The 24,781-nt window shown below is 46.9% G+C and overlaps 2 protein-coding genes across 12 annotated transcripts in view; one reads left to right on the plus strand and one right to left on the minus strand.

Moving 5' to 3' along the window:
* caskin1 (CASK interacting protein 1) overlaps positions 1 to 9,696 on the plus strand; it is a 62,668-nt gene extending 52,972 nt beyond the window's left edge. For 4 of the 6 annotated variants that reach the window (XM_047343950.1, XM_047343952.1, XM_035180841.2 and 1 more), the window contains 9 exons: positions 292 to 402; positions 1,893 to 1,994; positions 2,555 to 2,693; positions 2,929 to 3,072; positions 3,155 to 4,368; positions 4,472 to 4,786; positions 5,069 to 5,768; positions 5,903 to 6,410; positions 6,872 to 9,696. In XM_047343950.1, coding sequence (XP_047199906.1) covers positions 292 to 402; positions 1,893 to 1,994; positions 2,555 to 2,693; positions 2,929 to 3,072; positions 3,155 to 4,368; positions 4,472 to 4,786; positions 5,069 to 5,768; positions 5,903 to 6,410; positions 6,872 to 6,968 — 3,330 coding nt within the window. In that variant the 3' untranslated portion in view covers positions 6,969 to 9,696. The remainder of the gene's footprint in view (positions 1 to 291; positions 403 to 1,892; positions 1,995 to 2,554; positions 2,694 to 2,928; positions 3,073 to 3,154; positions 4,369 to 4,471; positions 4,787 to 5,068; positions 5,769 to 5,902; positions 6,411 to 6,871) is intronic. The other 2 variants (XM_047343951.1, XM_047343953.1) reach the window with 2 other exon arrangements.
* A 1,817-nt stretch (positions 9,697 to 11,513) lies between these two features.
* traf7 (TNF receptor-associated factor 7) lies at positions 11,514 to 24,094 on the minus strand. 6 transcript variants are annotated; one of them, XM_035180848.2, is made up of 22 exons: positions 23,839 to 24,093; positions 21,296 to 21,460; positions 21,099 to 21,156; positions 20,881 to 20,969; positions 20,604 to 20,720; positions 20,309 to 20,401; positions 20,183 to 20,216; positions 19,867 to 20,089; positions 19,613 to 19,747; positions 19,436 to 19,531; positions 19,193 to 19,314; positions 18,508 to 18,581; positions 18,321 to 18,369; positions 17,927 to 18,054; positions 17,465 to 17,547; positions 17,307 to 17,346; positions 17,090 to 17,206; positions 16,108 to 16,230; positions 14,641 to 14,760; positions 14,394 to 14,525; positions 14,036 to 14,155; positions 11,514 to 13,730 (listed from the first exon to the last, which is right to left on the minus strand). In XM_035180848.2, the coding sequence occupies exons 3-22, from the start codon at positions 21,148 to 21,150 to the stop codon at positions 13,716 to 13,718; spliced, it is 1,962 nt and encodes a 653-aa protein (XP_035036739.1). In that variant the 5' UTR covers positions 21,151 to 21,156; positions 21,296 to 21,460; positions 23,839 to 24,093; the 3' UTR covers positions 11,514 to 13,715. The 6 variants fall into 6 exon arrangements, with proteins under 6 accessions (XP_035036739.1, XP_035036738.1, XP_035036737.1 ...); XM_035180847.2 differs by having other exon boundaries at positions 21,099 to 21,159; XM_035180846.2 differs by having other exon boundaries at positions 20,881 to 20,972; positions 23,839 to 24,090.
* Between the last annotated feature and the right edge of the window lie 687 nt (positions 24,095 to 24,781).

Genomic DNA, 24,781 nt, shown 5'->3' on the forward strand with positions numbered 1-24,781 from the left:
GGTCGGGGAATTTGACAGAATTTGACATCCAAGAGCAGACGAGAACAGATGTTTCACCTGCGCGAGGAGAAGAGCTGAAGCAGGAGCGCAGGTTATCTAAGGACAAGCAGAGGATATTTGAGTGCAAGCACAGGGTTTTGAGCGAGAGCAAACTTAACGTGAACTGACTGACTAAATGCCCAAAGCAGCTAATGCTAGTTACTACAACTGATAGTCCGACCCTGTTCGGCCCTGTTGAGGAAGCAGACACGGAGCCAGTGACCGCATCCCCCCCTGTCTTCTCTCCCGTAGAGCTCAGAGGCCGTTGTCCAATGGCTGAGCGACTTTCAGCTGCAGGTCTACGCTCCGAACTTCGTGGGCGCTGGGTATGACTTGCCCACCATTAGCCGAATGACCCCAGAGGTAAGGCAACTGAACCCTGACCCCCTGAACCTCAGAGAGGTCGCAGCCACCTCCAAGGACCCCAATGGAAAGATTTGGATTTGTGCTGTCCTCGATGTTTTCAGGATGCATGTGAAATAAGCACGATTAAACCACTCAGACAAACTCCCTCAGCTGTTCTGTCCCTGCCTCCTGCCCCGATTGAGCCTGGTGTTCACCCGCTGACCCCTTGTTCCCTTGAACCTGTCGTCACTGCACCGGCAGTCGAAAGAAACCTGATCAAGATCAACACATTTAAAAGCATGAGAGCTGTTGTTAAAGTAGTTTGACATTTTGGAAATCTAAAACTAATATGAAGCTCAGCCCAACACAAAGAACAGCTGTTTTAATTCTTGCTGGCGGGAGCTTGATCTCTAATTGACAGTGTCCTCTAACTCTTCACCAGGATCCAGAACTGGGTCTTTTCCAAATCCTCAATCTGATGTTTCAAAGCCCAATAAAAAAACATGCTTACAAAGTGAAATCAATGTAAAGTCAATTGATGTTTTCAGTTGAGTCTCTCACTGGCCTCAAGATATATTATGATATTTACAAAATGAGTGACAGTGGATAATAGTTGAGCATTTGGATATTAGCTCTAAAATATGAATATATATCAAATATAAGTTGCTTTAAATAAGCAAACTGTCACGAAAAGATAAATAAAGTTATATATATATATAAACTTTGAGCTGCCAGTGTGCAAATAAATAAATAAAGAAATAAAAGAAATAAATGCAACTACATTTACGACAGATGTAAAAATGAATCCCTGCACCCTGTGACCCCCCCCTCGACTCCACCACACTCACCTACTAACAAATAATTTATAGCCTTTATAAATTATTTATCTGGTTGTAGTTGTGCATGATGAAGAGTTCAGGGCTGAGCTGTCCTGAAAAAAGCTTTGTTATTGGATAATAAAATCCTCGTCCCTCCCACTGTGTGTGTGTGTGTGTGTTACATCTGTATCTTATCTATGAGTACTGCAGCTGTGTGTGTGTGTGTGTGTGTTTGTGTGTTGAATGTTCATAGCGTCTGTTCTTGTGTGTCCACCACAGCTACAAACTGAATTACACCAACAAAACCAAACAGAAATCGTCAGGAAGATGCAGTTCACTAGTCGATTCAAGTTCTGATGTCGTACGATGTCTCATTCTCTTAGTTTGTTTATTCACGACAGAAAACAAGCGAGTTGAATTGAGACGACATCGTGGAGAATTGATTTCTTCTTCTTCCTTTTTCGCTGAAACATTTTTCCTTTGCTTCCTTCGCTTTTCTGCTACATTTACATTTCTGCTCAGAAGCTTCCATTAGACGTCACTGGTTTCTCTGTGTTCAGGGGTTTTCTCTGTGTGTTTGTGTGTTGATGAATGAGTGAGAGACACATGTGCTGGAGTGTTGGAGACACGTCCTCATGTCACTTCTGTACCTGCTGCTCTTCTCATGTGTGTGTGTCTATGTGTGTTTAGGATCTGACTGCGATTGGAATAACCAAACCAGGTCACAGGAAGAAAATGACCTCAGAGATAAACAAGCTGAGCATCACAGAGTGGCTTCCTGATCAGAAACCTGTGAGTAAAACACAACACATACACACACACATACACTCTAATGACCAGAGACGTTCACCTGGTATAGTGACGCACTCATTAGTTTATATCGTACACTGTGAATAAAGAATAACGACGCATGACGAGTTTGAATGTAGCAGTTGGTGAAGAAGTAGTTAGTACAAGACGTACTTGTCTTGTTATAAAAGATGAAGGACAACCGAGCACAGACTGTGAATAAAGATGGACGACGCGTCTTCACTTCCTCCCACTTTCCATAAACGAATCCAAAATATCCTGGATACAAACGCCGCCATCTTGTGCCTTTGGAGCAGGAATGTGTGCAGTGGTGATTGGGTCTCACTGGTTTATGACCTATACTGCAGCCAGCCATTGGGGGGCGATCAAGACACTTTGGCTTCACATTACGGGAGCAGTCATGTCGCTCATCTTTGTTTACAGTCTATGGTTTATATAATACTTCTAATATGCTAGATGTGTCAATTGGTTGATCCTCGTGTCAGTGATTGGTTTACTGTTGGCTCGTCTGGTGACCAGTCATATTTCTGGTGTTCCTATAGGCCAATCTAGGAGAGTGGCTGTCTGCCATTGGTCTAAACCAGTACCACCAGGTGTTAGTGCAGAACGGCTACGAGAACATCGACTTCATCACTGACATCACTTGGGAGGACCTGCAGGAAATAGGCGTCACCAAACTGGGTAAGTCGTACAGTTACACTGCATTTTTACTTTGGAGTATACAGTCATCTGTGAACCGCTAAGTAGCATTAGCTAGCTCAATATGTGAGCAGTGTTCCAACCCTCACCTACGACCAAAGGAACAAGGTCGAAATGGGTTTTCTCCGTTGGCTGAGAAGTTCAGACATCAACAATTATCTATATTCTACTTTTCTGAATTAAATAAGACCGTAACTCCGATCTGTTGATGCTAAAGGCCACCAGAAGAAGCTGATGCTGGCGGTGAAGCGACTGGCGGAGATGCAGCGCGGATCAGAAGGCCGGGGCTCCCTCCGAAAGAAGCCCACACCAATCACACAGCAGCAGGAAGTCATGTCCATCGACAGCCCGCCTCCAGAGGGTAAGCAACTGACGATAGTTTGATTATGATCAACTTTTAAATGAGATCTAAACTTCAACAAACATCCTCTCCGTCTCTTTAGAGCTCATGTCTCCAAAGATGAGCACCTTCCAGGACAGCGAGTTGAGCACCGAGCTGCAGAGTGCGATGACGCAGCCAGGTCAGGAGGTCAAAGCTCAACGGACACGCAGCGTCAGTAAAGACCATGATGAGGTGACGGCAGGAGGTGGGGGAGGAGGTACTGGCCCGCCTAAGAAGGAGGCACGGACTATGAGGCAGCAGAGTAGCCAGGGAAGCACCTCCTCCCACAGGGGCAGCGTCTCCTCTCAAGGCAAACACCGCCACTCCCACTCCCACTCCCAGCCGGCCCCTCCCTACACGCCGCCTCACACTCCTACCAAGTCTAGAACCTCATCGTCCTCCTCCACTTCCTCCGTCCAGAGCACAGCTTCCTCGCAGTCCAAAACCAAACCTCAGTACATCCATGGAGAGAGACCTCATTCTCCGCGCTCACACCCCCCTCAATCTCCGACCCACCGTGGCGCTCCAGGTCCTCAGCCTCAGCAGCAGCAGCAGCAGCAGCAGCAGCAACCTGCAGTCCAGCCACCGCACCAGGCACAACCTCAACCTCAACCTCAACCTCACCCGCAGACGCAGGGGATGGAGGTCAGGGAGATCCAACAACCACAGGTCCCTCTCCTCTGCCTCCCACCAGAGGCTGAGCTGGCTGAGGGAGAAGGAGCAGAACCCTCGGCGCTCCAGAAGAAACGTGCTCACAGTCTCAACCGATACGCCGTGTCAGATGGCGAGTGTGATGACCGGGCAGGACGAGGAGGAGGTGAAGGAGAAGCGGAGGTAATTGTAAGTCAGAGCTCAAAGGTCATCAGAGCGGAAGGAGTTAAATATGCCACAGTGACCCCCCGCGTCAGTCGCAGCCACTCCGTCCGCAACCAGGACAAGAACGGCAACCGCAACCACACGCAGACCTTGGCTCTGCGTCAGAAGAAGAAAGGCCCACCCCCGCCCCCGCCCAAGCGCTCCAGCTCAGCCATCTCCAGCTCCAACTCCAACCTGTCAGATGCCAACGCACAGCCGCCCACACTCACCACGACAGGGGGGATGCTGGATGTGCCTTACCACCAACAGCGGCGAGCCAGCGATCTTGGGGTGTCTGTGGAACCCAGTGCTGTGGAGACGAACAGCATGGGCAGTGTGAGGAGCATCGCTGCCATGTTGGAAATGTCTTCTATAGGGGGAGGAGCCAAAGGCATGGCGATACAGAAGAATTTCCTGCAGGTATTTAAAAACACTTTGTTGTCTCGTTGTTGGTGAACATGTAATGTCAAGTATACATGTTTCTTTATGTTGTTGGTTCATGGTGTGGTTGTGTGTTAATCAGGTGGGAAAAACGACACGTGACACCATTGGCCTGGACGGCGAAGTGGTGAATCGACGGCGGACCATCAGTGGCCCCGTCACCGAGTTGGTGGCGGCTGCCAGGCGCAACCAGCCGACTCCCTCCGCTCTTCCATGTCCCGCCTTACAACCTGAACCTGAAAGCGCCGCTCCCACTGTAAATTCGTCCTCACCACACCCTCCGTCCTCCCCCCATCCGAGTTCTGGAGGCAGCGGCAGCTCGTCAGAGAATCTGCCATTTGCAGAGGAGGGAAGTCTCACTATTCGCCGCCAGGGTCGAGGAGAAGGAGAAGGACAGGTAGCTATCTATATATATATGTTGTCAAATCTATCTATCTATCGTTCTACCTATCTATCGTTCTATCGTTCTATCGTTCTATCTATCCTTCTATCTATTTATCTATCTTTCTGTCTGTTTATCCGTCTATCTAATGTGATTTAATGTAACGTGCTAAATAACGTGATCTAATGTGCTACATGTAACGTTGTGTTAGTATTATCGATGTTTTCCATTTATCAATGTTTTTGAGTATTTGTGCAAAAATCACCCCTTGCCACGAATGTATGAATTTTCCGTTAGTGTGTATTTTGTGTTTGTCTGCAGGGCGACGGCGAGGGAAGTCCCCAGGGAGACGGTGGCTACGCCCAGGAGGACATCGCCGGCGTTGAGGCCACGGCAACCTTTAAGCGACGAGCGCGCGGCACCAAGCCCCACCCCAACGGCTCCGACTTCACCCTCCAGGAGTCGTCCACCGTCAAACGGAGACCCAAGAGCCGCGACAAGGAGCCCGAAGGCTACGCAGAGCTGGCTGCCGCTAATGGAGAGCCTGTGGAAACTGGGTCGCCGAACACCTCGCAGCCAGTACCTTACCAGAACGGCACTGCCACCATGAAACGCCGCCCGGTTCCCGGTGGCCAGGATGCTGGAGTGACGGAGCAACCCCAACCCCATCCTCAACCTCAACCCAACCATCAACCTCAACCTCAACCGCATCATCAACCCCATCATCAACCCCAACCTCAACCTCAACCCAACCATCAACCCCAACCCCAACCTCAACCCCAACCCCAACCTCAACCGCAAGTGACTGCTGCTCCTCGCAGGGACAGTGTGGATCAAGCAGCTCCAGTGGTCAACGAAGTTGTTCTGCAGAGAAAACCGAAGCCGCCAGTCTCCCCCAAGCCGGTAGTGGGGCAGATGAAGAGAGGACCACAGACGCCCCCACATCCTGCCAACAAGAGGGTCCCGCTGCCAGGCCCTGGCACACCTGGAAGCCCAGGTACTGACAGTGTATGATTGTGTGTCTGCGTCAGGTGTGGGTGAGAACACCGGAAATAACTGCACACTGATGTTAAAACAATCATTCGGGGGCAGCTCTTTTAACTCTTTGTCTCTTTCTCTCTCTCTGTTTAGTGGAAGGAAAGAAGATTCCTCCACCGGTCTCGCCGAAACCATTGCCCCCGCCCACGGCGCCCAAACCGTCCAAGCTCATCCACTCCATGACCAGCCCCCCCTCCCCGAACCCATTCCCAGCCCCAGTCAAGCTGCACTCTGTGGTGACCCGGCAGAACACGTCGCCCCCGTCCTTCCCTTCCTCAAACACCCCCAGCCCTCCGAACGCCAAACCGACGAGCCCTTCTCCCCAGAGTCCCCACACGCCGCAGACCCCCACCACGCCCCAGACTCCCCAGACTCCGGCTACTCCCAGCCCCACCCCGCCGCCCGTCAAGCCCCCTCGGTCCTCCATCGGGGGGGTGTCTGTGGACAGTGGGATGGTCGGCGGTGGGGTGACGGCACCGGCTGCTGCGACATCACCAGACTTCTGTGTGGATTCTCTGGTGCATCAGAAGCTGGAGGAGACCAGTGCGTCGCTGGCCGCGGCTCTGCGGGCGGTGGAGGATAAGATACTGCGGCAGGAGGAGTAAGTAACACACACACACACATATACACACTACACGCTACACAAATACTATTACTGATTTCACTGAAGACATGTAGCTTTAGCATCAGCTTTTTAGCATCATATCGTGTGTGTAGGCATAAAGATTTAGTTGTTCTTATTTAGTATTCACAGCGACAGGTTTCATGTCAGTTTGCTACAAATGAGAAGCAACTTTTGTTTGAAAATCATTTTAGCAGGATTATGCAAAAACTACTTAATAAATATAAATATGGCCGATCAGCCTTAACGATGGTAGATCTGCTATTAGTGTTAACTAGATATGTACAGGCGGGCATAGCAACGGTAACTAAGGCTGCTGGTGCTTAGCAACAAACAGTGAGCAGTGTGAGATGAGAAACCCAGATCTTAAGATTGTGTGTGTGTGTGTGTGTGTGTGTGTGTGTGTGTGTGTGTGTGTGTGTGTGTGTGTGTGTGTGTAGCTCTGTGGCTGAGCAGAAGACCACAGTCAGTATCCTGGACGACATCGGCAGCATGTTCGATGACCTGGCCGACCAGCTGGACGCCATGTTGGAGTAACGACAGACACCGGTCAGCATGTCTCCATGGCAACGCTGCAGCAGGACCGACTCATGATGGCACAATGGGCGAAATGCCTCTCTCTCTCTTTCTCTCTCTCTCTCTCTCTGTCTCTCTCTCTCTCTCTTTCAATCTCTGTCTCTCTCTCCTTCTGTTCATCCGCTCTCCCCTGTCGTCCGTCCCTCGCTGCTCTGGAATAACCTCGTTCATCCTCCTCTTCCTCTCGTCTCCTGTTGCTGATGAAGAAAGCGATGGCGGAGCGCTGCAACAGGCCTGGACGTGACGTGGCAGAGAAGAGAGAGAGACACTAAAAGAGAGCGGTTTAAAAAAAGGACCAAAAAACGACTTATGGGGGAGAGAAAATAAAAAAAAAATGGAGAGACGAAGAAGAAAATGGCGGAGACTGCGTTTATGAACTCCGCGTGGACTCGAACAAATAAACTAAACTAATAGTGATTGAAAAACCAACTGTGTAATGAATCATAGTGTGGTATGTGTACATTCTAAGCATGGAGAGTTTATATCTACTGAAAAAGTCCTGCATTAGCACACTAATATATAATATACCGATAAATATGAATCTCTAGCTCTTTGGTTTGATGTCTTGGTTCTGTGTGGAATGGTGACCTCTGGTGTTGTGACGATGTAAATGACTTGGTGGAATTTTTTTTATCTGTGACCAAAACGGGACTATTCAGCTCCTCAAGTGTGTGTGTGTGTGTGTGTGTGTGTGTGTGCGCATGCATGTGTGTGTGTGTGTGAGCGTGTGTGTGTGTGTGAGATGGGGACCGTTTAAAAGGTGTTGAGTTTGTGGGTCGTCAGAATTTCATGATCAGAATCCCGTTTCCTGTCCTGGCTGCGTCCATCCTCATCGTCACCTTCAACACACTCACTCACACACAGAAGAAGCACAATGACCCCTGCAGCCAGCTCGCACACACACAGACACACACAGACACACACACACAGGAGCCTGCACAATATAAACTCTTAACGAGAGAAGGGGAGGGCGAGAGGCGAATGCAGCGAGGCGACAGCAGGATGTCCTGGAAAGCAGATGTTACGTGTTGTAGATAAACCACTGGAGGTTTGGGGAAATGGTTTCAGGATGCAGTCGAAAGAGTTTTAGTAAAACGAGGCTGAGTCTCGGGGTCAAAGGTCAGATCAGGCTCAGTCGGCCCGAGCTCCCCCTGCACAAAACAAACACAAGCACCAGAGTCCGAGACGAGGCCGACGAGCCCAGATCCACTGGGAAAAAACTAAACAAGGGCACAGCAACAAACTTCAGGTTCCCACATCTCAGATTCACATTATTTTTCTAAAAGTCTATCATTCCAGAATTAGTGATTCTAACACGTGAGTTAAAAATCTAAATAATTTCCAGAACTTTGTGCACAGTCATTTCAAAACGTTCTTTAAGCAGGGATGCACTGATAGCAGTTTGTGTCTTTTCCACAAAATATTCAATTATCCTGTTAAGAATTAGAATTAAAGCATCGTAGCCCTCGTTAGAAAAATCTGAATCCGTTAGATTCTTCAGGCTTCATAGATAAGTAACATCTGGAAATGTACGTGATGCTTTCTGACGATATTTCTTAAAGGAAACATATCCAAAAAAGTATCGGCCCCTGTACAGAACCCTGTGGAACTCCATGACTAACTTTTGTCTGCGTGGAGGAGTCATTGTTAACTTTAACAATTTGGAATCTATCAGATGAGAATCACTTCCTTTATGTGAGGTAACAAGAGGGAATGGACTGAGGCTATTCCAGGATTTAATCCGTCCTCGAACCAGCTGTAAACATCTGTATCAGGCCGATATCAGTGCGTCCCTTCTTTAAGACCCTGCATCAAATCACAACTTTCCCAGAAACAAGTGTTCGACTCCTGGATTCATTTCTCCAGGATATAAAGAAAGAAAAAAATACACAACGGCCGAAACCCTTCCTGACACCTCAGCTGATACAACCCCTCTCATCCCACTCTCTCTCCACCGCCCACCCCCTGCTGCCATGACAATCTACATCATCCCCCCCCCCATATCATCCTTATCAGGCATCACCATGGTTACTCCAGTGTGTTGCCATGACGGCGTTCTCATGAGAGTTTAAAAAGAAGACGGTGTTAAGATGGAGCGAGCGGCGGGACGTAGTGAAGCTGGAGGTTTTGTTTGTGTTAACGTCCTGAAGTCGCCCTGACCCTGATCCGGCGAGCGAGGTTCACACCCCCGCCCGTTAACGAGATCTCAGCTTCACAGTCCCACAGCGGCAACACTCCGTATATAAATGATTACGACTCCAGAGAATAGTTGTGGTATTTAAATTATGATCACATAGAGATTATATATATATGGATATTTGCAAAAACAGTGTATTTATGATGTGTGTGTCCTCCTGAAGACTATTTTTCAAAGTAAACAATCTAATCTGAGTGTTGAATCCGTTCGCTTCTCCATGCTTCAGTGGTCCGAGCTGATGAACCACCGCAGGAAGTCGGGATATTTCCAGGAAGCTTTTTTTATTGTCATTATTATTTTTGTTACGTTTTTCTCCTCTGCCTACATGTGTACGTGTGTCCAGCCAGATGTGGCAAAGTGTAAAATGCAAGCGATTCTTGTTGTATTATTTTTGAGTTGTTTTCAAATGCAACATTCTGTTTTTCTTTGAAACATGTGCCTTGCTTTGTGATTTTGGTCTGACTAAAATACAGTAGATGGGTATGTACAACATGTGGGGATCCTTCTCTGTGTTACTTCATTCTTTTAAAAGTCATAAAACGAGAGTCAGCGCCGCGGAGTCGAACCAACGACCGGTCACATCGTGGGAAATGTGGTCTCCATCTTTGTTTCTGAGTTATTGAGTTGAATCATGAACACGGTGAAGCTGACCTTTGACCTTCACGTGGCCACGTTTGTTCCCGATGTAATTCCCCCCAGACGTTCCTGAGGTGTCGCAGTAACCTTGACCTCTGACCTTTCACGGCAAAAATCCATTCATCCTCAAGTCTGCGTGAACGTTTCAGCTCAGTTTAAAGACGTTTCTGAAATATCACAGATTACAATCTCAAAACGTAACGTGTCTCACGGCTGTCGTCTGTGCAGAACATGACACTTTCAAATCAGTTATTTAAACAAAACCCAATAATCTACAGCGACGTATCGTCCCAGTGAACAGACGCAGACCAGTACAGAGTCTTCTCCACATTCCTGCTGCATCGTGGTTTCTCCAGTCAGCTGCTTCTCTCATGGGTCACTCGGTAAAAACCACAGACTGTAAATGAAGATGGACGACGAGTCTTCACTTCCTTCACTCTACAAATATGACATTTCATCCTGGTTTTATATAATCAAAAAACTGATTAAAACCTAATTTAAGTTTAACAGCCGTCAGCGGTAAACAAGTGATCATATTTCCCCAGAAGTCAATTTATGTCTAATTATTGAAACCTAATTGATTAAAACATCCTTTAATACTAAACATTTAATTCCTCTTATGATGGTTTAAATCCTACTGACGCAAATCATGACAATTCTGACATTATAGGTCAAATTTCAATGGTGTTTTAAAATTTCGGGCATCAAAATAATCACTGATTTGACAAATAATCCACAAAGTTTAAGTTTTTCTTGTTTTTGGTGCATTAGTAACCATGACTCCCATCTCCCTCGTACAAACGTCCCAGATTAAATCAACATTTTGCCTCTTCTCCTCCTTCCCCGGTCTCAATGAGGACGCCTCTCCTGCTGCAGGCGTTATTTAGAAGTGTGTGTGTGTGTGGGGGGGGGGGTCAGGTCAGGTGAAACCAACAGATGGTGAAAAGACACAGATGGTCAAATACGTTGTGGAGCAAAAAGTGGTTCATGTGTTTATTGACCAGACGCCGGACGGTGCCTCCTCCGCTCGGCAGCGACTGTGTGTGAGTGTTCGAGAAGCCGAGTGTGTTACGTGTCGCTCTGCTGCTGACTGTGTGAAGCCTGTGTGTCTGTGGTCTGTGTGTGTGTGTGTGTGGTGTGCTTGCAGTGACTGCATCTTATGGCCGTCTGCTCTGAATAAATAAATGTTATATACAAACTGTTGTTGTGTTGTGACATCTGACGGAATCACGACAGTTCTCACGGCTACGTGTCAGTAACCAGCGACTTGAGGCCCTGCAGCGTCACAACATCTCTACAGTATGTGTTTATGGAAATGTAATATTACAGCGTTGGGCCTAGTAATAGTGGTAATTTCTGTATTAGTCCTCAAAGACTGTCTGAACTTACTAAATCCCATAACAGTAAATATGAATAGTAATCGTACAAGTCACACTTTCATAATTTCAAATTTTTAAATAGAAAACAGGATGAAATACAACAACAAACTGCAAACTGGATAAAACTCTGGTATCTGCATCTTAAAAGTAAACTCTACTTTTGTATACCTCCGCCAACCGGTGCAGTTCTCATCTCTATAACTTTGTTTTCACTTTGACCTTTGACCTCCGACCTTCGTTCAGCATAAGAAGCAGCTGAAGTTAAACCGTTGAAATAAATCAGATCAACACTGATCAAAGTGTACAACAGTTTTATTGATCAATGACCAACTCAGGCTTAACATGGTTACAAGTTTACAAGAAATCACTGACACTGACCAGTGAGCAAACTCTCTCTTCCCTCCCCCCCCACCCTCATCTCCAAGGCTACAGGAAGTGGCGTCCAGATGTGTGTTGAAATGAAAACGTAATACTCCTGAACATCTGTAATCACCGGCTGCCTTCACTTCGTCGAGTGCTACAGTCTGAACGTGTTCGGGGAGATCAGGGAGATCCGAGAGAGAAATATGAATCATTACAGTCTTTCTTAGCTTCTCATCCACACGTATGGCACTCATTGAAACACACACCCATGTACACAACAACAGACACATACATGCACACTAACTCCTCCTCCCCCCCGCCGGTCTCTCTGGTGACTGCGAGTCCTGGTGACGGGCACATGTCCGGACTCGGCACGTTACTTTACACAACTGTACAAGTGTGGCGTGGCTCTGGATACAGCTCTATCATGGCACTAATATAAAACTCGGTAAATCTATAGATCTGTCATTTTCTCTAAAGTCTTCACTTATTATTCAAAGGAGTTTTTGGTAAAGGCTGGTTTCACAAAACTGAACTGGGCGACGGAAATGTTGATATGTAAGAGAAAAGGGAAGTTAAGAGACAAACAGTCTTTCTCTGGAAATGTCTTGATGCGTATTATTAATTATTAATACTCCAGCTGCTCTGCTCTGAACCAACAGAGGACAAATCACTTCACATCTGTCGGATACAAACTTTCACACTTTCACACCTGTACTTTTTGAGTTCTGCTCTGTTTATTTCGCACAATGAGATTACACACAAAGTCAAAGCAGAGGTGTGAACAGATGTGAATTTTGCATCCCGTGCACCAGGCGACACAAATGACGTCCGGGTCTCTCTCTCTCACACACACACACACACACACACACACACACACACACACACACACACACACACACACACACACACACACACACACACACACACACACACACACACACACACACACACACACACACACACACGCCGATGTTCAGAGGCAAACCCTCGTCTCCCGTTCACGTCCAATCTGTGCGAGCGAGGAGACGCGATATTTGTTTTAATACTTTCTCTGCGTTTGGTGTGAACGCAGCTTAACTGTGAAATCATTCACTGGCCAAATCTCCGTGACATCATCCTACACCGTCAGCGCCACACGTGGAGAGATCGCAGTCAGGTGAGTGACAGCGGAGGTTAACGCTGCCTCGTCTGTTTCTCTCCGGCGTCTCGACAAGCTCGTGAAAGAATAACTGACGATGAATAAAACCTAATCTGACAGTAAATTAAAAATAATGACAAGCAGAAAGAAACGGGACCGAGAAGGATTTGTCTTTTACAGTTAATATTAATATTAAAGTGGGAGCAGCTGCTTTGGCGACTGAGTTTCACTCCTACAATCACTGGGTGACCTGCATACGTGTTGTCATGGTTACTAAAGCCCAACAAATACAGGATTTTTGAAGCAGGCACCTTTGAGCCCCGCCCCCGTCCAGGGACCTTCAGATTGTCTGGGTCGGGCTCGATTACCGCATATTTCAGCATAAAACTGCTGCTACTTCATTTGCATCAAATAACCTGGTCACTGCTTGGATGACGTCTATTAACTCGTCTGTGATTTGGTGGATTCTGGGATTTAAAAGTCTCATAACGTAAAAAGGTTTGAGCCGATGCGGCGTCACTCCCTGTTTGTGAAACCAGCCGTTACACGCGTGTGAATAGTTTACATTAGGCATCGTCAGTACAGTTCTTAAATGGCAGGTGTATCTGCAGGAAGCAGACAGGACCGCCTACTACCCATAATCCTCTCTGCTTCCTGCTCTGATCACAGCGCTCATTCAATCTCAGATTTGGCGCAGTGCGTTGCAACCGTTAAGGCAGCTCGTCTTGTTTTGCCCCATAATGCACTGGGTCACAGAGAGCGTGACCTGGAGCTGCGATCCTGAAGGTCGGGGGTCAACGCGTGGGACTGTTTGACGTTTTTAAAAGCAACACTTAGTAAAATAGTTCCAATGCAGCTCGGTGGTGGGTGGTGGTTACTGTTGGTCTGCGGCTGTTAAATCACAATCAAAGAAACGGGCGTGGACGAGGAAACGTCATGGAAACTTTGATGGGATGTGAAGTCTGAGCTCAGCTGTGGAGCCAGATGTTCATTTAGCAGGTCCACACCTGAGAGGGACAGAGAGAGGGAAGTCCAGTTTAAAGATCCAGCAAAATGAAAACTCGTCACAAAGTAAAGACATTCAAACTGACATGTACACACTATTAGTGATATTAATGTATTTCTACGTGCTGTTATTCTGTAAGATTATAACACTAAGAGGCTCTGTTCTGTTTTAAAATGTTAAATGGATGAACATTTGACGGGTGGATATGAAGGACGGGACAGTGAACGTGGAATATGTGCAGACGACAGCAGGAAACAGATAAATGTTCAGCAGGTGGAGCAGCGGACACAGAACAATCTGTCGCACCTTGACGGTGCTGTCGACGGCGCCGGAGAAGAGGCGCCCCCTGGAGACCGCCAGAGCCGTTACACTGCCCTGGTGTCTGAGCAGAGTCTGGGTGCAGATCATGTTATCCATGCTCCACACCTACACAACACAGAAACAACATCTGTTATACACAATCGTACAAACTTCTTTCCTTTACATTGCAGCACACATATCTGGATAAATAAAACTTTGCTCTGTACGATGTTAACAGGAATATAAACGGAATATTCAATTAGAAACTCACGTAAACATAATAATCAGAGAAATGACTTGTTCAGAATAAGGTCAACGATCAGATTAAAGGTGTCTGTGTAAACATTGTGATGTCAGTCCTCACCCTGAGGGAACGATCATAGGAGGCGCTGAACACTTTGGTCTGGTCGGGGGTGGCGATGACAGCGAGAGCATAAACTGTTCCCACGTGACCTGTGAGGGTCCGCACCTGCTCTTTAGACTCAATGTCCCAAACCTGGAGAGGAGAGAGACGCACCTTCATCATCATCAAGTTCAAACGGTGACCTCATGTCCTGGAGGAGAGGGCAGGTGTGTGTGTGTGTGTGTGTCCTTGTGTTCGTGTCTCTTACGTGGATGAGGTTTTCGTAGGTGCCACAGACGATGTGGTGGTTGGTGACGGCGATGGAGTAGACGCTGCCGCCGCTGGTCTGGAGGACGTGGACACACTCCAGAGAGCGGATGTCCCAGATCTAAGAGAGAGAGACGGAAAGAGGACGACGGTGAAAACGATGTTTCAGCTTCCATTGCCATAGCAACAGTTTCCACTAGTTTCAACTGGCCAATCACGAGGTAGCATTAACTGTAAATAAAGATGGATGTTAGTGGATAGTGGTTAGTTATTTGAAGGTTGTTCTTATCACATGATGTATGTTCAAGTGCAAATTCTTCAGATCTTAAACGTCTTTATTTCATAATCAGTTTTCAAGCTTTGCCACGAAACTCTTTGCCACAACAAAGGCAAAATTAACAAAATTACACAACCAACTATCTATGTGTAGCATTTAAACACTAATCAAACTTATTAATAATTGAAAATACCAAATTAGAGAAGTTAATTTCTTCTAGTTTTCCACTGAAACCCCGACTAAACCGTATTCAGGGGCTGAACCGTCCTCCAGGAGCTACGGAGGTGCTCTGTGTTGAAGTTGCATAATTGCTGAAATGTTCTCAGGGACATTTTTCACTGAATATTGGCAGCATTTGTCACAGTAATTTCTGTGGCAAAACATTTTCTAAATGACTCCTCTCCACTAACGGCTGTCTGGAGACTAACTGCGTCGCTTATAGGCGTCATAAAAAAAAAGAGCTCAGAAGAATTCATCTTCGCTTTCATCTCAAAGTCTTCCACAGACGTCCCTCGTTCCCACAGCCCGACCCGCTCTTCATCTCTCTACAGCGTCCCCGAGGTGTTCATTAGTACCCAGCTCCAGCCAGAGAGACGGAGACGGAGACGGACACACACACACACACACACACACACACACACACACACACACACACACACACACACACACACACACACACACACACACACACACACACACACACACACACACACACACAGAGAGACAAAGAGTCTCTCTCTCTCTCTACAACGAGACTGAGTGAAGATGGTGAAAGTCAGACAGAGACTAAATGAAATTTTTAAGAAGAGAAACAAATTACTGGCCATAATATATGCAATTAGTTTCAACTGCTCACACACACGTTGTCTCACACACACACACACTAGCTCTTGCACCAGCTCACTGTCTAGCTCACAGGTTAGTATTTTAAATAAATATGTCATAAATTATAATGTAACCGGGGCCTGGACAAGCAACACGACAGTTTTTCAAACCAAACATTGAATAAACACAAGTATGACGCATAACAATGAGTTTTGCAATGTAACACACGTTTGGCTCCGGTTGCTGCAATGCAAACTTCCCCAAAACCAAATAAGGATCATGTCAGAGCTTCTGATCTAAACTCTATAATACTAACACCGTGGCTCCCACTGCATGAAAGGTCCAGTGCTGTACACGTCCGCTCACCTTGATGGTTTGGTATGAGCCGCTGTACAAGTGGTTCTGGGAGGCCACCAGTGCTCTGACCCAGTGATTCAGACCGGTTAGTTCCTTCTTCAGTTTCAGCTCCGTGCCCACGATGTCCCACACCTGTGCACAGAGATAACGTTCAATGACACCGCAGGAACAAACGAAAACACTACGTTCAACAGGCAAAAAAAAGTGTTTGTGACTTTGACCGACAAATTCTAAATCAGTTCATCTTTGAGTAAATGTTTGTTTTGAAGTAAAAGTTCCTTGTGAAACCTTTTCAACACTTGACACATAAAGTGTGTTGCAGTAACTCACCACAATCATGAAATCACAATGTCAAATGAAATAGGAAGCTAACTTTTCCACCATTACACAATCATGGAAGGACACACACACTGCACACACACTGCACAGAGCTGAGCTGGAGCGGATACACAGCGGTAAGAACAGTTCATAATGTCACTGAGCAGATGGTGGACGGGTGTCGAGGTGGGCAAGAAGGGAAAACCCCTGTGAGCGAGCACTTCACACACAGCATCACAATCGTCCTCACTCGCTCGTGTGTACCCATAGTAACAAAGAAGAGGCTCCAGCCGTCCCTCCGACGGTTTTCTCCTCCGGGTGGAGACGCATTTACACTTATCTTCTAACTCAAAATTCATTTTCCTGGTGGTCACTGCTGAGCAGGGGTTAGGGTTAATGATGTGGGCAGTTCCCTGTCCGTGGAACAGTCTCACCTCGTATACACGAACAGCTTCTTCTGAGGAAATCTTTAATCCAGACTCTCTCTTCTCTTTCCTTCAATGTTTAACTGACGACGAGTTGGTTGGTTCAACACTTTGCTGCTTTTACTGCCATAGTTTTTAATGTCTTTATGATAGTTGGTGCTCAATAAACCGGTGTTCATGCAAAAAGCTTTGAAAATGAAGAGACAACACAACATGCACTTGGTGATGCATCATGTGAATAGCTGTACCTTAATGGCCTTGAGGGAGCCGCTGAACAACATGTTGTGGGAGGAGACAAGTGTACACACTGGGTTGTCATGGGCACGGATAGTATTGACTTTCTGCAGGGTCTGGATGTCCCACACCTACGAGAGACGCGCAGCAGTGAGACGAGAAAAGGACAGAAGAAAAAACTATTCTAAACATTTCAAATTAGAAAGAAGCCGAGAAGTGAACGTTACTTACGATGATGGTGCAGTCGGCAGAGCCACTGTACAGCCTGTTTCTATGGAGACAGAAAACGGCAGAGTCGTGCTTTAAAGAGAGCGTCGTTATTCTCAGGCGATATCAATTATACAATCAAAGTTTGAGTGTGTTGTTATGCATGTGTGTATTTTAGTTACCCCTGGATACACAGAGCCAAGACGATGCCATCGTGGCCCTCGAGGGTTTTCTGACACTTGTAGGTGGTGCAGGTGTCCCACACCTGAGGGGAAGGAGGACATTCAGTCATATTTATTAGTCATTATTTCTAATACAGGGTTGTGGGCAGAAGTTATCAGAATCTGTCAGGATGTGGGCGGGTGACAATGTGTTGAGACTGAAAATAGCCCTGCTTCCAAGAACAAACAAACACAGACACATTTACATTTACTGTTGAAAAATGGATCTTTAAACTAAAACCATCTTTCTCCTCACGAGCGTTTTGGCTCTAAATCAGTTTTAATCTCTGTCCATACTAACACGCCTGAAAACACACATCATGTGACCACTCACGTACGCTGGGTGTTCATGAAATAATCAAGCAATATTAGTATTTGGTGTAACTGCCAGTAAAACCACAACGTTGTGTGCGTCTGTGTTACCTTGATGGTCTTATCTGAGGATCCAGAAAAGAGCAAGTCTCCAGTGGAGTAAACACAAAGGCACCACACGGGACCCTGGTGGCCGACAAACGTCCCCTTGCACTTGAAGATCTGCTGGGGGTCATATGCTACACAGGGGCACAGAGATGGGAAAGATTGCATTTTTCATTGGAAACTACAGGATAGTGGAGGATATGAAGTACAGAGGAGGGAGAGTGGGGTGGGTGAGGAGTAAGATGAAGGCAACAGCCAGGGGGAGACAGTCAGAGTCAAATCAGCACAACTAGGATGTTGAAATCAAGTTTCGTCAGGGTGGAGTTCTTGGCAAGAATTTACCAAATGTCTTCCTCCACTGAGGTGAAGAGTGAAGCAGGACAGACAAGCAGATACTTACAGCCCAGGATTCCCATGTTGAGCCGGGCGTTTATGTGAGACAACTCATCCTGCAAAGACACAGAAGAATGATCTGAAGTATTTCATAATAAGACAAATGTTACTGCTCATTCGCACATAGCTGCAAACTACTGGTTTCCTAATTCAACTTTTACTGTTACATATTCACACACATTTATCCCACTTACGTTGAGCATGGAGGCGTCTCTACGAAACTCCATCAGGTCCTCGCTCAGTTTACTCTGGTTCTCATCCAACACATCTGAAAAACACACACGTGTATTGGAGGAATGTATTGAGTGGAATGTATTTCAATTGAAATCGTTTCAGAGATTAGTTTTTAAAGCAACACTATGAAACTTTACTTCCTTAACACAAAAGCTTCAAAATGAGTTGATGTTTGAGTGAGTGTGAATAAGGAGGATATGTTTCCTCTTTCATTCCTGAAAGAATGAGGTCCAGTCGGTCTCTACATGAAAACCACGTCATCACTGGAACACGCAGCCCAACAGAATTAATCACCATGTGTGGCTGCAGGGGGCGCTGTTGCTCAGTGAAGGTTATATAGTGTCGCTTTAAAGTCTGACTGCATCTGCTCTAACGGCTGACCATGACCAGACCCATCAACACGACATAATAACCGGTCCCTTTTTTCCCCAAGACTTCTTCTAGTGTGAGTACAAAGAAACAATCAGGTCTCTTTTACTTGGGTGAAATTATCTACAGCTCCCCTGTGACTTAAATTCACAATTTCTCCTTTGATATTTCAGCAACGAGAACCCACATTTGTAAGAACAAAAAAAGGAAAAACATTTATATACATAAGCAATTGCAACTTGTTTGGCTGAATAAGATAAAACGATTGAATCTTACCAAACTTGAGCTCCATGTTCTTCTCTAGCTGATCTAATTTCTCCGATAGTTTGCCCAACATGGAGCGCAGGAAAGCAATGTCTTGGTCCTTCTGGGACAGAGTCAGCTGCATCTCGTGGAACCTAACAGGGTCAAAGGTTGGAGATCGTATACAGATCAGAGATCTGCTGAACAGATACTCAGTTCTTCAGATAGAAATACATTGTAAAGTTTATTACAACCGATAGCTTCAGGTCTCCTCACCTGTCGTCAGTCTGCTGCAGAAACTCTTTCAGCCCCTCAAATTTACACACCTCCAAATGTGTTTCATATGTGTCTTGGTTACCGATGAACGTACAGCTGTCCCAGACGAGGAGAGTCAAATTAGTGAAAGGTAGATGAGGGGAAACAGAAAGCAATTTCTACCAAGTGTTGACTTACCCATATTTGGAGTGTGGACATTTGATGTGCTCACATTCTTTGAGGTGAGCCTCCAGGTTCATGGTGAGCAGCGGGGGGCAGGAGGGGTTGTTGGGGCAGCGGACTGGCCTGTAGTCACAGCTGTCCTCATGTTCGCTGTAGAGACACAGAGTTAGGATGGAGGGGAAAAGGTCAGTAAAAGCATTGCAAATAGTTTCTTCAGCCATTGTGCATTCATAGGAAAGCAGCAGGAATCCAGCATCCTTAGTTCTTACTTCCGTGTGGACAGTTTAATGGTGAACGGGCAGCCCAGTGGGTCCACTTCGTACGCTCCAGGCTTCCCGGCCACTGTGGCATTGGAGGCTGTGGCCCCTCCTGCGCCGTTTGCTGTGGCCCTGCAGCCGTATTTACAGTGGACGAAGAGCTCTCCTATCTGCTCGGCCACTGCGATGTTGTTTACCACAACTGTGAGCTTAGCCGCATCCACTGGGCACTTGTCTGTGAGGGAAACCAACACGAGGGTGAGCTTACAACACTTCTACGTGAATTACAGCCAATATTAAAAAGTTATTAGTGCCACATGTCTCTCACCTGAACTCAAGGCACATCGTCTGCAGAAGGTGTGCTGAGGAAGGAGGGAAAACAGGCGTAGTGACTTTTTTAAAATCATATTTTGTTGTCCTTATTAATAATAACAACTTCATGAAGTTAACTTACCCCACACGTAGTGATGACAGGGTCTTTAAAGACACTACAGCAGAGCTGACAGCACAGTTTCACTGACGGCTGTTCAGCAAACACCTGGGGCTCCTGCACAGATAAGCAAACGTGTTAATATAATCATTTGTGTGGTGTGTGTGTGTGTACATGCATTCATTAATGTGATAGTGGGCGTATGTTTATGATGACTGTCATATACAAAAGGGTCCAAAAGTCTGAGACCACGAATGATGACGGTGGTCTCAGACTTTATGTGGTACTGTCTACAATATGTTTGCACCGGGCGTGATACCGTGTCCTCCTCCTCTTCGTGAAGAGAGAATGTGGAGCGCAGAGACATGTTGGACTCGGAATGGAGAGATCGGATTGAGATGGCTGAATCAGACCTCCGAGGAGTACCGATGAGAGGCTGAGGGGACGGGAGGAGGCAGTAGAAAGAAGAAGAGGTTCGACAATATATACACAAAAGAAATACGTTTTTACACCCCCAGCTCATCTAAATTTATCAGCTTGAGTTTGCAAAGGTATTAGGACGGAGTGGAAAAGCAGAAAATCCTAAATGTATGTACCATTCCGTCGTCATCATCCCGAGGGGAGTAGGTTAGAGTGCTGGAGGAGGAGGGCGTTCTCCTGTGCTGCTTGTAGGTGCTGGACCCTTCTGCTGAAAACAGGAAGGCAAGTTCACAAGCGTGAATTACAGAATTATGTGTCTATCAAGCAAACACAGAAAAACTGAAATGCAGACGACCAAAGAGCTTTTAGAAGAGCGAGGACGATGAAGTGTCACCTTTAGCTCCAGCAGCCACGGCTGAGAAGGTCGGGCCAAACGACGCCTCCATCCTGCTCTGCTGTGACGAACGGAGGGACCGACAATAGAAAGATGATGGCGTTAAACCAAAATTTTTTTTTTGACAAAATGAGTAATTGCACTAGAAATATGACACACGTCACAAGTATAGTATGGTTTTATTGAAAGTCTCTCACCACGCTGCTGGAGTCTGCGGGGGGGGTAGAAGGGCTGCTGGGGCTGCGACGGCAGCTACTGCTGCTGCTTCTTCTTCTCTGGAGTATTGATTGTAGTGAGACGTCTTACAACCCAGAGCATGCACACGTTCACAAGGAATCACTAGCAGCCAGTTGAACAGCTGCCTGGTAAGAGCAAAGAGGAATGAAGGGCATTAGTGAGTTCAAAAGTGAACTGAAACTATTTAGATTTTCCTCTGAGCAACACAGCTGGAGCCTGACAGAAAACAGGTTGAATACATTATGTTCTCCATATGTCGGCTTTATCGTATTAACAGAGAAAAACACACACCCACGCATTTGGCCCAAGAATTATTGGCAAACGTCAGCGGGGACAACGCAGCTTAAAGCCCCGAAGAATCAATGCAGTGAGAAATAAGTGCCTTGTGGAGATTTTACAGTTGAGTTACTCTTATTGAATGAAGGTTTGACCCAGTTCATTGGCTGCAGGTACAACAACACAATCAAACATCAAGTCTCCACAGAACTTACAGCAAAGAAGAAAAGTCTTCTTTGAGGATTTTCATGGTATCAGGTTTGTTTTTTTATAGAAGTATTGTATCAAAGTCTAAATCTTTGGTATCATGACAACCGCACAACACACCGATGTTTTCTGCCAAGTTAGTGATTCTCCAGAGACATGAACACAGCTGGAAAAGCAAGAGAGAAACACTCAACAGCTGTGAGTGCGAGGAGAGCAGCCCCGCTCTTATCAACGTGATTCAAGTGACCAACAACTGCAGATGTTAGGAGATTATCCAGAGTTCACCACAGGTCTTTCCTAACTCCTTACTGCCTCTTCTTCACATCTTTCCTTGACCTTGTGGTGTTGTCCCACATGGGTCAAGGAATAGTGGTTCGGAGAGAAGGAGATTATTTGGACTTTTCCACCACAGACAATTAAACACTGATGTAAACACAAAGGTATGCGGACTGTCAGCTCATATTGTAACAGGCTGTGAAACTATCCAGGACCACTAATCTGCCCCGAGCAGTGTCCCTGTGATGGGGTAATGACTCTCGCTCCTCTGCTCCTCTCACCAGTGCCTTCATGTTTTTTAATTCTGTACAAATGTCTTCCTGTGTCATTTCAATCCCAGTATTCTTGCCATGTTTTGGTTAATGACAGTTTTGATCTCTGCTTTGCTTAATGGTTCTTGTATGTCGAATTAACGATCGTGTTAATGACTGTTCAGCCAATAAATCTGCCTCCTCGTTGCCTTCCACTCCCACGTGAGCAGGAACCCAGAAGAAGGAGATATTCAACCGTCTCTGATGTAATCTGAGGAGCAGATGAAAAGTTTCATAGACAACATTTTGTCTGCCTGCGGATTTGACTGACCTAAAGGGATCGTTCACAGAAAAATGAAAATGCAATCATCATCTACTCGCCACTACGATGAAGGGGTGGGTGAAGTGTTTGAGTCCAGAAAACACTTCTGGAGTTTCACGGGTAAACGGCGTTGCAGCCAAATCCAATACAACTGCTTCTGTGGTGTCATCCAAGTGTCCGCAAGCCCCGACAATCCAGTTCGACTCGAAATGGCGTCATTTACACCATGTTTTAAGTCTAAATGTCCACTGCCGGAACTAGAGATGCTACCGCGTGCACCCTTTGGCGAGGGCTTGTGTGCACGTGAACGCGGCCCGTGGAGGACATCAGAGGACATCAAGGCTAAAAACCTGGTGTAAATGACGCCATTTCGAGTCGAATTGGACCGTCGGGCTTGCGGACACTCGGATGACACCACAGGAGCATTTTTTAACGTTTAAAGAATTGGTCACCATTTAATTTGATTGTATTGGACTTGGCTGCAACGCTGTTCACCCCTGAGACTCCAGAAGTGTTTTGTGGACTCAAACACTTGACCCCCCTCCATTGGCATAGTGGTGGGTAGATAATGAGAGGATTTTCCTTTTTGGGTGGAACAGCTGACATGCTGTGGGACGAGATGGTGACCTCACTAACCTGGTCACTGCAACAGAACAGACGGACATTCCGCTGTGTCAACTGACAGAGGAGGTCTGTGACTCGTCTGGTAACTGTTGTGTCAAAACCACGTCCCCTGTCTGTGCTCACTGGGGAGATCCCCGTGAAGAGGAGCCAGAGGAGGGGGGCGGAACACACACGCACACAACACACACACACACAACACACAACACAACACAACACAACACACACACATAGAGAAACACACAAAGTTTCACACTGACAGCTCGGTGGCTAAACGTGTCAACCGTGCTAACGCGGCAGCCTTAGCACGTTAGCCACTGTCAACGCTAACATGCTAACGACGCCGTTTCCTGTCAATCGTGTAAACAACCGGTCAGAGCTGCGGTAACCAGCGAGCTAAAGTAGCGGCTATGCTAGCCAAAGTTAGCCGAGCGTTAGCCGCTGTGCGCGCGGCCGCAGCCCCTCGCGGCCTCCGGCTCCGCGGCGCCGCAGCGTCGCCGTGGATCCGCGTCCACCGGGCCGACATGTTTGAGCTCAGTTTCGGACTCACCATTATTATTATTTTTTTTTTTGGCGACAGCGCAGCTCCACCGCTGCGGACGAATTCCTCAAATCTCCCCTTCTCTCTGGGCTCTGCCGCGGTGCACTGTGGGTGATGCAGTAGAGCGCGCGCCGCTGTCCCTGTGAGGATCCCCGGCGTCGGACTGCGCTGCCCACAATGCACCGCGGCGCCGTCGGTAAAACACCGCAAACCGACTGCGGGCCGCGCGATTCACGAACGAGTCCACGTCCTCCCCGCTGCCGCGCCGGCATTGGCTCGTGCAGCCACCGGAGACCTCACGCGACCATCGCCGTCACGTTTTTACGGTGAACGCACGTGCACGGTGGTGTGATGGAGAGAGACACCTGCAGAGAGAGAGAGAGAGGGAGAGACAGAGAGAGGGAGGGACAGACAGAGATAGAGAGAGACAGAGAGATGAGATAGACAGAGAGAGGGATGACACCACACAGAGAGAGAGACAGACAGACACAGAGAGGGAGAGAGACAGACAGACAGAGAAGGAGAGACAGACACAGACAGAGATAGAGACAGAGAGAGACAGACAGAGAGAGGGAGAAACGGGCAGACAGACAGAGAGAGAGAGAGAGGGACAGACAGAGAGAGAGAGAGAGAGAGAGAGAGAGAGACACAGACAGACAGACAGACAGAGAGAGAGACAGAGAGAGACACAGACCGAGAAGGAGAGAGACAGACAGACAGAGAAGGAGAGACAGACAGACAGAGAGAGAGAGAGGGACAGACAGAGAGAGAGAGAGAGAGGACAGACAGAGAGAGGAGAGACAGACAGACAGAGAAGGAGAGAGACAGAGAGAGGAGAGACAGACAGAGAGAAAGAGAGAGACAGAATAATAATATAACAACAGTAAACCACACAGTTAATTCATAAGCTCACTGTGTTTTCTAGAAGAAATAACACAGTATGTGAGATTTG

This window comes from Hippoglossus stenolepis, chromosome 16 (genome assembly GCF_022539355.2).
Source record: "Hippoglossus stenolepis isolate QCI-W04-F060 chromosome 16, HSTE1.2, whole genome shotgun sequence".
NCBI lineage: Eukaryota > Metazoa > Chordata > Actinopteri > Pleuronectiformes > Pleuronectidae > Hippoglossus > Hippoglossus stenolepis.